A 12,180-nucleotide genomic window follows, 5' to 3' on the forward strand; every position below is an offset into this window, starting at 1 on the left:
TTGGACAGCTCTGTACATTACAGCACATGTGACTGCAGGACATGTAAGCAGGGTGACAGTATCATGGACAGCTCCATACATTACAGCACATGTGACTGCAGGACATGTAAGCAGGGTGACAGTACCATGGAGAGCTCCATACATTACAGCACATGTGACTGCAGGACATGTAAGCAGGGTGACAGTACCATGGACAGCTCCGTACATTACAGCACATGTGACTGCAGGACATGTAAGCAGGGTGACAGTACCATGGACAGCTCCGTACATTACAGCACATGTGACTGCAGGACATGTAAGCAGGGTGACAGTACCATGGACAGCTCCGTACATTACAGCACATGTGACTGCAGGACATGCAATCAGGGTGACAGTACCATGGACAGCTCCATACATTACAGTACATGTGACTGCAGGGCATGTGAGTGGGGTGACAGTACTATGGGAGCTGTATATGGTGTTGTACATGGTACAGTCTCTGTGCTTACATGTCGTGCATCACAGCAGATTTAATGTGAAGTTACCAGTGATGAGATAAGTTTTGTGAATAAACAGCATTGAAAGTTTTAGACGTTTGTAGCCATGAGGACACAGCCGTGTAGAGTTTATTGTCTGAAACTTTGACGTATGCTGTCTGCTGGAGTCAGTAATCAAGCTTTTAAAGGAAATCTAAAGTGAAAGTAAATGTGTGAGATAACAAATTGTATGTGTAGTACAGCTAAGAAATAGAACAATAATATTAAGAAAAAAGTATCCTGTCATCCAGTACAGAAAGAGTTATCTATTCAAAAGACCTTCTCTGAGTTGTTTGACCAACTTGGCTGAACTCAGTCTTGTTTTCTGCATAGCTTAAAGTGACACTTAAAGTGAACCAGAGACGAAGCAACCTCATTTATTTTACCATATATATCAGTGGGAACATTAGAGAAAGCACCTACCCTGCTCTGTTTCATTCTTCACTGCTTAGCCTGCTTGTTATCAGCCATGATAAAATCACTGACTGAGCATTCAGTCTGGCTTTGCTCAGGAATCATTATAGCTGAGTCATTATAGCAGAGCCAGAAGGGGGGCAGGCTTGGGCTTGAAAAGACATCAGAGAAGACAGACTCAGCTATAATGATTCCTGAGCAAAGCCAGACTGAATGCTCAGTCTGGGATTTTATCAGGGCTGATAACTAGCAGGCTGAGCAGTGAAGAATGAAACAGAGAGCAGGGTAGGTGTTTTCTCTAATGTTCCCACTGATATTTATGGCAAAATGCATGAGGGTGCTTCCACTCTGGTTCACTTTAAGTCTGTCATAAAAAATCATTTACTCACCTGGGGCTTCTACCAGACCCTGGAGCCGTCCCCAAAGAAAGAGACGCGTGGCTACGCCTGCGCAGGTGCAGTGAGCCTGTCTGGCGAAAACTAAACTAGCTGGCGGTGACTGCGAGGGCACAGGACGGCTGCCGGGTCTGGTAGAAGCCCCAGGTGAGTAAAACTGATTTCTTATGACAGGCTTAAGGATCCCTTTAACCACTTGAGGACCGCTGTGTTAAACCCCCCCCCCCCCCCTAGTGACAAGGCCATTTTTTACTAAAATTACCACTGCAGCTTAGAGGCCTAGCTGCAGGGCCGTACAACTCAGCACACTAGTGATTCCCCCCCTTTTCTCCCCACCATCAGAGCTCTCTGTTGGTGGGGTCTGATCGCTCCCCCAATGTTTTTTTCTTTTTAATAAATATATATATTTTTTTAAAATAAAATGCGGTATTTTTGTTTTATTTTTACAACCCTCCCTCCCCCAACCAGCCAATCACTGCGATCGGCTGTGATAGTCTTCAGCCTATCACTGCTGATCGCTTCTTTGTCCCCAGTACAGCGCTGCCTTAGATCGCAGCGCTGTACATGTATATTAGATGGGGGTTTTGCCATCTAACAGTCTCCGGGGCGGCGATCACCTTGCGTGTGCAGTAGCACGCGCGATCTCCTGCTAACCCCCTAGAAGACCGTTCACGCCAATCGGTTTGGAGCGTACCTGGGGCTGCCGCCGCGTCCACGCCAATCGGCGTAGTGTGGTCGGCAAGAAACAGTGAAGAAACAGTGAGCAACAGCTTTAGATAAGGTTTTACTGCAAGAAGGTTCAAAGGGTCATTAGCTCTGCTCTATTCCACAACTTATAATACAGAGTGTGGTTTCTAAACGGCAGATATGACAGAATGAGGCAATATTATAAATGCAGCTATATAACTGAAAATAAAAATATGAAACTCTTTTCCATGACCTTCTCTCCACAGGATGACACAGAACCTTATTTCATTGGAATCTTCTGCTTCGAAACTGGAATCAAAATCATTGCCTTGGGGTTTGCATTTCACAAAGGATCCTACTTACGCAATGGCTGGAATATGATGGATTTTGTGGTCGTACTGACAGGGTAAGGTTCTTTATTTTATTATATGCTATCATGACAAACAATGTTATCCATGACTGGGGAGATTTGTCCTTGTCCTGCGCGGGCACTGGGGATGATCTTTCAATACAGGTGCCAATTCATTCACATTTCAGCTTTTTCTGGGGACCTGAAGTGTGTCCAGAAAAAGTTGTATGACGTGTAAACATATACACGTCATACTTTTACCCCCGTTTATTTGAGCCATAGAGAAACATGGACATTACCTTGCACATCAGGTGTCCTTTCAGTTATAACCGACAGAAACGGATATAGTGGGAAAGGGTTCTACGGCTTTCAGTTCTGACTAGATCCTGTCAGAACTGGGAGTAAACGTTGTTAGAAGACATTGGTGAGCTTTTGAGAGGAACTGACGGTGAGGTAAGTATGTCATATTCATTTGCAGGTACATAATGTGTTTATTTTAAATAGTTGACTTGGTTCAGGTTCCCTTTAACAGCACCTGTCTGTGAAGGAGATGAACGATATGTGTCTCACCTATATAGGCCTGGATGCGTCTTCCCCTGGAGCGCAGCCAGTCACAGCCTGTATGATTTGTCCTGGCAGCTCTGTGGAGCTCAGTACTGCAGTGCTGTAACTAGTTCAAGCTTTAAATAACTGTCCTCATTGTGTTGTCCCAGCAGTGGCATTCTGGGAAGTCAGAGCACCTGGGAATTGATGATCTCGCTCAGCTCGCACATTGGACTTTCCACATAAACTGATAAACTCGCCTTACTTTTATTAAAGACATACTGGCACGCAATTCCGGTGATAAGAAACTCTGAGTCACAGGGTACTATATCAGTCTGTTTCTAATTTGTTAATCTATACTGTTCTAATATATATATATATATATATATATATATATATATATATATATATTCAGTTGGGTAAATGTGAAATATTACTTAACAAAACCTTGTGGACAGTGGTGGCTCCAGCTTTATATTTTTAGGGGGGCACAAAGGGGGCATGGTGGCTGGCTGGTGGGGCCAATTTGGGTGATCAAAATAGATGTTTGTATGGTGAGCTTTAGATATTTTATGCCTATCTCAGGTGATAAAATTCAGGCTAACTAGTTCAGCAATGATAGGAACCAAATCTACTGTAAATATCACAAACGAACATTTAAGCAGAGCAGATTATCCACTTGATGGTGCTATAATTGAATAAACTTTACCTACAGATATACTTGGCTAGTTGGCTGACATTCTTTAATCCTTACTTGCTAGCAAGCTGCTCCTTAGTGGACAGATCACAGACAAATCATTCCAGCCCCCAGCCTGTGTCTCTCGACTCTACAAGGAAGTGGAGGAGGAAGAGGCAGGACAGAGAGAAACACTGTTTGTGTATTTCCTTATCTTAGTAGCTAAGCATTGCTTGATACCAGAGCTTGTATTTTACAGACAGTAATTTTTGGATTATTATCCTTATTCAAAACATTCTGTCTGTGACTGTAAAATACAAACTCTAATTTATTGGCATATTTAAAAGAAACAAGTAATCTTTCAGCTAGTAAGCCTTCTTCAGACTCGGTTCCTGATGACTGACAATATTAGAACATACAATCAGAAGGAGGTAGAGATATTTTTTTCAAATATAAGTGTCATCCAGATACATTAATTATAAGGGATCTTGTAAGGATTGTGAGGTATTTATGGTTTAACGCCTACATAGACTAATGGGGAGTTTTTCTACAGACCCTATCCTGTTCACTGTACGCTGCTGGATCCTGGAATCAGTTAACTGGTATGTTAGTGAGTTGGGGGGGCACTCTGGGTGGCACAGCAATTTCTTGGGGGGGCAGTACTCCAGTGTAGTGCCGCCCATGCTTGCAGGTACAGCTGGTAGCCAGCACATTGAGTTGCAAGTTGTCCACATCCTCAGTAGAGCTTTTTATTTAAAGTATACCAAGATGAACTTATGAAAATGATTTTTACTTACTCGGGGGTTCCTCCAGCCCCCTGCAGCCTGTCAGCCCCCTTGCTAGAGGACCATTTGGCCTGGGGGGGGGGGGGGGGGGGGAGGGGGGGAGAAGGTACACAACCTTGAGGCCCTTTCACAGCAGCCTCAGGCCAAGTCCATATCTTGTGCAAATATATATAATGTAAGGTTAGTGGTAGCAGTAGTAGGAGGGTTAGTGTTAGGTTTGGCTGCAATGGCAGGATAAGTGTGAGAGAAGGGATTAATAGAAGTGTTTGGCACAAAAGCTTTGAGTTATTAGTAGTATAATATTGGTAATATGGAATTACCGATATTAATACAGTTAAACCTTTAAACATAGTTTTAACCTTAAAGAGAACTTGAGGTGGGATTTAATTATGCTAGTGGGGCACAGAGGCTGGTTGTGCACACTAACACCAGCCTCTGTTGCCCCATGGTGTGCCTCCAGGACCCCCCTGCGCGCTGCTATACCCTCCACAGTGCTAGCGACACACAGCGTGTCGCCAGCACAATGTTTACCTATGCGGTGTCAGTCAGCGCCACTCCCCCTGCCTCCTCCGTATCGGCGCTACTCGCTCGCGTCCCTTCCCTCCAATCAGCGGGAGGGAAGGGACGCGGGCGGGTGGCGCCGATACAGAGGAGGCGGGGGAGCGGCGCTTACTGACACCGCATAGGTAAACATTGTGCTGGCGACACGCTGTGTGTCGCTAGCACTGTGGAGGGTATAGCAGCGCGCAGGGGGGGTCCTGGAGGCACACCATGGGGCAACAGAGGCTGGTGTTAGTGTGCACAACCAGCCTCTGTGCCCCACTAGCATAATAAATTCCCACCTCGGGTTCTCTTTAAAGGAGTTATCAGACAAAATTAAAAAAAAGCTTTACTCACCGGGGCTTTCTCCAGCCAATTGCAGCCGTCTGTCCCACACCGACCGCTCCGCTCACTGCCGCCGTCCAGGTCTACGCGCACGGTGCAGAGACCGACCCCGAGGCACTCCTTACTGTTCCTGCTCGAACCACCGCTGTCAATCAAGCCCACGTTGTACGCAGCTTACTGAGCAGGTGTCAGCGGAGAGCGGAGCGGTCGGCGTAGGACAGTCGGCTGCAAGGGGCTGGAGAAAGCCCCAGGTGAGTGAAGCTTTTTTTTTTTTTTTGCTTGATGATTCCTTTAATACAAAATACTGTAACTCCAGGAAAGTCCTTTTTAGGATTAGTACTATAGATACAATTGTTTATCTCATCAGCTTATGTTCGCTTCAGGTCTGCTTTAAACTTTGTACACACCTTTTTTGTTAACCTGAAACAATCATTTATGATTGTTGTGGACAAAAGTCTACAGTGCCCATTGGTGGTTCACAATGTCTGCAGCCTCCTACTTAGAGAACAGCTGGGCCAGAAAACACTGGGCTGATGCCCCTGTTGTCCCTACAGCAGATGCCTTCTACTGCTCCTGCCTTCTGTTCTCCCTAGTACCGATCAGGCTGCTCATTGCCTAATAATTAACCAACATGCCTGTGCAAGATTTGCTACTACACTACTGCCTGAAGTGATCAGGAATGATTGTTTGGTGTAACAGTTATCCAAGGTGTATGCAGAGCTTTAGACCATACATGTCAATCTCCGGTCCACAGGCCAAATATGGCCTGCAGAGCCATCATATTCGGCCCACGGGTGGTTTTCCCAGTTTGAATTATGTTTGGCCCACTCTAGACCACCAGAGAAGCTATATTGGAGGTTAAACCCTAGATCACCAGGGAAGCCATATGGGGGAGGTAGGGGTAAAGCACTAGACACCATGGAACTGTATAGGAGAGGGAGGAGGGCCACTAGACACCAGGGAGCTATATAAGGTTGGGGAGGGGAGACACTAGATGCCAGGAGCTATATGGGGGGGGGGGGGCACTAGATGCCAGGGAACTGTATAGGGGAGGTAAGGGTACCACTAGAAGCCAGAGAACTGTATAGGGGAGGAGGGCCACTAGACACCAGGAAACTGTATAAGGAAGGGAGAGGGGTCACTAGACACCAGGGAACTGTCTAGGGGGGGAAGTGGGCCACTAGACACCAGGGAACTGAATAGGGGAGGGAGGGGAGCCACTAGATACCAGGGAACTGTATAGGGGAGGGAGGGGGGCCACTATACACCAATGAACTATAGACATTAAGGTTAGTCCGATTTAACCATCCAGCTTTGTCACTTGTGAGCTTCAGGATGCCAGCCTGGTGACATTTTCAGAAGGTCGCCTCCGTGTCCCTCCCGTGACTGGCTTACATTAGCCTCGTTTTTTATGCAACGCTCACTTCGCTGTTCCACTTCCGAATCTTCCCGAAGGCAGCATTCAGCTCATTTGCACAATTCTGGGAACTTTTATTACAAGGCAGGAATTAATCACTTCTTCTTATCCAAAATATTTCCTGGGAAAAAAAAAACAATTCAGTAGTTTCCTACATGTTATGGAGGCGTGTGAAAGGCCCCACCCACTCAGGCAACATTGTGCTGCTGGGAGGGGGTGCGGTCAGATGGCGATAGAACCATCATTCTGATAAGAAACCGTTTAGTTAGACTGAGTATTGCGCTGCCGCATGTTGCCGCTAATAGTGAAATATCGCTAATTTAAATGATCAATATTTTACCATGCAGTAACCGGCACCCATTCTCACTTGTACTATCTGCTATAAATGCTTAACCCCCCACCTAATGTCTAACCCTAACCCCCCTTCCCCCCCCCAGTTGGTGCTTAACCCTCTGTTAGACCCCTGCCAAGCTCGGCACCCAATTAACCTGGAACGTTTTTGGCATGTCCCGCCAATAGAAAGAGGCTTTAAAGTGGAACTGAACTCTTGCACATGACAGAAGGAAAACATGCAAAATGCACCCTGTATGTTTTTAGAGAGATTAGCGTATCTAATTCCCCCTCATCTGTGGCTAGTTAAAAGTGTAATTTGATATCTCCCCTGTGTTCGTTCAGGAATCTTGACAGTCCTTGGCAGAGCAGCTAATTTGTAAACACAGGATTTTAACCTTAGGTCTGCTTCCATTAAAGCAGGAAGAAGACACACTGCCGATTTATTGCAATCTTGATATCAGCTGCAACAATGAATTTTTTTTCTTTAAAGAGACTCTGAAGCCTCGTAAAATGTCACTTTTTATACAATTCCCTTCTACACTATCACCCCAGCTTAAACTCCACATCCCCACGGCAGATCGCTGTATCTAAACCCCCCCAATACTGGGGCAAAAATCCACGACTCTGCATTTGCATTGTGTTTGGCCCACTCTAGACCACCAGGGAAGCTGTATTGGAGGTGAAACCCTAGATCACCAGAGAGGTATATGGGGTAAGTAGGGGAAAGCACTAAACACTAGGGAACTGTATAGGGGAGGGAGGACCACTAGACACCAGAAAACTGTATAGAAGTTGGAGGGGGCCAGTAGACACCAGGGAACTTTATAAGGGAAGAAGGTGGCCAGTAGACATTGAGGTTGGCCTGCGACTTGGGCCCAGGGTTCAACTTTGGCCCACTTTGTATTTGAGTTTGACAACCCTGTTCTGGGAGATCATTTTTCATCTGCTATATAAAATAACTTTTCAGCAATTGGAAATGTACCAAACGTAGGTGAAGATTTTCTGTCTAACTTATTCTGAGTATTTTCTTGCTCACTGTTGGCTTCAAAGGCATTTTATTCATAAAGTGTGAAATAGGAATAGGGGATATTTGAATAAGGTCCTCTGTTTCATCACTAAGGTTCCATGATGAAGCCTAATGTTAACCGATACTTACTATCCACAGTATTCACTCCCAGTGGCAAATCCATCACTGCAGGTTTAGTGATTTGGATACCGACTATTGGTTGCAGTGTTGAATCTGCACACTGTGCACAGCCTATCTGAACTGAACACTGCATATACTCGAGTTTAAGTCTCGAAATTTAGGTCTGATTCACTTCATAAAAGTATAGGGGTCGACTTATACTCAAGTCACAGGCAACACTGAGCAGGGATTTGATGCCATAATCATGCAACACCTTGCACAGGAAGCATTGGTCTCACCAGTTGATGCATATACAGTACTGATAGTACTGTAAGATTATCTGTCCACATTTCTGTGCAGCCTGGATAATGCTGTAGCTTTGCAGCCATGCACAAGCAAGTGACAGATAACAGGCAATTCCCTCAGTAATCAGTCAGCAGCTTACAAAGGAAGCATAGGTCTCACTGGATGGTGTTTTTGAGGTAATCCATGCAGGCCCAGAGTAGTGTGCAGGCTACCAGTGGCTGCCAGCCCACCCACCAACAACGGCTCATGGGTCTCTGACTGACATATGAATCATGTGCTTGCCCACTTTCCACTATAGCCGGATACAGAATACCGAAAGGGCCAAAAAACAGGTTTAGTGTAACAGAAGTTCTATTATATCTGAGATTACTATAACAGGCCTTACTCCCATATATTTGTAATGGGGTTTGGCCGGGAACTGGACATTTAGTTTACTAGAAGAGTTCAGAGTTTAGTATAACAAGATTATACTGTACCTTTTAAATACTAGAAATTCCCTTTAAAAAAGAAAAGCTGCCAGAAAAAAATGAAAAAGTAAAAAACAAGAGCAGCTGCAGATATCATGTACACAGAGGATTATGGGCAGCAGACAGCTGTCTTATGTTGCTTGTTAGCATCATTTTCATAACGTCGTCTTATACCGACTCCGTGTTATAGGCTTGCGAGGATAAGCGGATCGCTACATCTCCACTTCTAAATACAAACTACAGCATAAAATGCACAGGGGTTTTTCTCTGTAATTGGAGACAGTACAGATATAAGGCTGTACGCAGATTTAGTAGGATGGGAGGAATACGTACCACCAGTGTTCCTTGTAATGACCACAACAGGTAGGGAGTGAGGACATATATTACTTAGCTGAACCCTTTCCTCGCTCCCACACCTTGTTTAGCAAGATTAGGCGGTAAAGGACCACTAATGCAAAAATGTTAAATACATAAAAACACATAAATAAAAGTAACTTTCTACCAGACTAAATTGTGCTATAAATTACCTTTCTCCTATGTTGCTGTCACTTACAGTAGGTAGTAGAAGTCTGACAGAAGTAACAAGTTTTGGACTATCCCATCTCCTCATGGAGGATCCTCAGGGTTTTCTTTATTTTCAAAAGACCGGTAATTGCTCAGTCCAACTGTCAAAATAGCATGCAAACAGGTGGTGGTGGTGGTGGTGGTGGTGGTGGTGGTGGTGGTGGGGGTGGGGGGGGGGGGGGAGTCAGCCGGCATCTTTGTATAGATTGCTGTTGTAAAAATTAAATGAAATACTGATTCCCCATGAAGTGATGGACTAGTCAAAAACCTGTCAGTTCTGTCAGATTTCTGCTACCTACTATACGTGACAGCAACATAGGAGAAAAGTGATTTATGGCTCATTTTACTCTGCAAGACACATACTTCTTATATGTATGTGTTTACATACATTGAAAATTGTAACGTTTTTCAGAATAGTGGTCCTTTAACCTGGCCGTACAAATATCGCACTTTCACACGCACTTTGATCTCTGTTGAATCTGCCAGAATTATGCAGATTATCAATTCCTGGTGGATTTTGGGATGTTTCTTGATTGAAATGGTGATTGGGCATATTGGGAAATCTCCATCAGGTGGGCTGGGACAGGGCATAACTACAAACCATGGGGAATTTCAGCAGAAATGTGATACATCCCTCACCCCCTGCTCTTCCCGTCCATCCAGACATGAAGCGACAGTCTTGGGTGAAAAAACATGCAGAACATTACAACTGCTAACAGAAACCTGTAGTATATAGAACACAGAGGGCTTGATTCAGAAAATGGTGCTAAGTGTTAGCACGCTAGTGAAAAGCCACTTTGCATGTGCTAACATGCTTTGCACGTGATAACTAGGGTGCTAAGTAGTTAGCACATGCAAACTACTTAGCACCATAGTTAGCACATGCAAACTACTTAGCATCCTTGTTAGCACGTGCAAACTACTTAGCACCCTAGTTAGCACGGTGCTAAGTAGTAGTTTGCATGTGCTAACTACGGTGCTAAGTAGTTTCCATGTGCTAACTACTTAGCACCCTAGTTATCACTCCCAAAGCCTTTAGGCGTGCTAACTGGGTTAGCACGGTTTACTGAATCAAGCCCAGAGTCTGATCACAACTGCAACTTACCTGGCTTTCGTTTCCTGTGGCTTCTGTAATGTCCGAGTCATCCACCTGGATGATACATGTGTTGTTAGATCATGTGCATGAAAAAGGGGTGCAAAGATATTTGCTATATCTATAGACTATTTGGATATGGACTACCTGCATGCAGCTGGCTAGTTCAAGTTATTTGGAAAGGTGCCTGGGCTCGTTGTTTACGTACATAAGGATACTTGGGCACTCAATTTTGGCTAGTAGAACGTCAATAAAATGTACCCATATTCTACATTCTAAAAGTGTAAATTGCTGTAGTATAACATCGGAAAATAATACCAATATTAAAGTACTGAGCCAAATCAATATCATCATCTAGGATGTGTAGCACAAGCACTATACGCAGAAGAAAACACCATCCATCTGGCAAACTCAATAAGAAATGAAAAAATCTTTTCTTTCTAAAGTACAAAATATATAATTCATTTATTTAACAGGTACGTATCCAATCATAAAAACAATTAAAAACTACAAGCAACAGGGCACAGTGTCATAAATAATACAATTATAATATCAATCACAAGATAACGCTGGGAGACGAAGGCTGGTACGCTGACTATATAAGATGGGCCAAAAGGACAGAGTAGGGCAAGGAAATACAGACACTCAGTCTGGGTGTAAGAAATATAGAAAGCTGTAAGCAAGCCCACTAATTCCGTACAGTTAGCACAAAGAACCTCGGAGTAGAAAAATAAACAGTATCTTACCACAAACGTCCCTAAATAATACACTAGCCGTGCCGCCCCTCACATGTATCGTAACAAACCGTTGGTTCTTCAGAGGATAGTGAGGTACGCGATTGTTCCTCATTAAATACAAGCACTGCCGCCCTAACTGCTCGCAGGGCGTGGCCACGTCATGCTGACGCAATGACGCCGCACGTCATCACGTCAGCACATTAACCTAACACTATTCTCACCCAGAACCCTCCCTTACCGATGCATAACCATTGCCACTCCATGCCTAACCCTTAAGAACACACCCCCACACCTACCCTCTGCCACCCCCCCATGCCTAACTCTTAAAAACTCCCGCCAAGCCTAACCTTAACCATCTCCACTCGATGCCTAATCCTTAAGAGCACCGGCCCGCACACCTAACCCCAACTACCCCTCCACGCCTAACTCTTAAAAACACTCCACGCCTAACCCTTAAAAGCAGCGGCCCCCATGCCTAAACCTAATTGCCCCCCTCCCACGCCTAACCCTAAATGGGCACACAAATTTCCCGTTTTGGTCAGAATACCTGATCGGTATCAAAAGGGATAGGCAGAGGATCAACAAAATGGCCAAGCAAACCGAATTTACTAAAAGGGAATAAAGATGGCAGATTCCATATCTCTTTCATTACAAGCTTACTTTAACATGAAACCCCACTTTTGTAGATTTTAGTTGTGATTCCACCTATTACTAAAATTAATAGCAAATATTATTTCGTCTTACTTACTTCGTTTTTGTTGCGTGTGCAACACACAGTTACTCCTCAATAATCCTAACAGAAATATATATATATATATATATATATATATATATATATATATATATATATATATATATATATATATATATATAGCGTGTCAAAACTGC

General features: G+C 44.2%; 1 protein-coding gene across 1 annotated transcript in view; it reads left to right on the top strand.

Annotated features, from left to right (window-relative positions):
* Positions 1-12,180, top strand: part of CACNA1A (calcium voltage-gated channel subunit alpha1 A) — a 313,214-nt gene that overhangs the window by 7,771 nt on the left and 293,263 nt on the right. Inside the window, exon 2 of the mRNA XM_068274204.1 lies at positions 2,278-2,417. Coding sequence (XP_068130305.1) covers positions 2,278-2,417 — 140 coding nt within the window. The remainder of the gene's footprint in view (positions 1-2,277; positions 2,418-12,180) is intronic.

The sequence above is a fragment of the Hyperolius riggenbachi genome, chromosome 3 (assembly GCF_040937935.1).
Source record: "Hyperolius riggenbachi isolate aHypRig1 chromosome 3, aHypRig1.pri, whole genome shotgun sequence".
Classification (NCBI taxonomy): Eukaryota; Metazoa; Chordata; class Amphibia; order Anura; family Hyperoliidae; genus Hyperolius; species Hyperolius riggenbachi.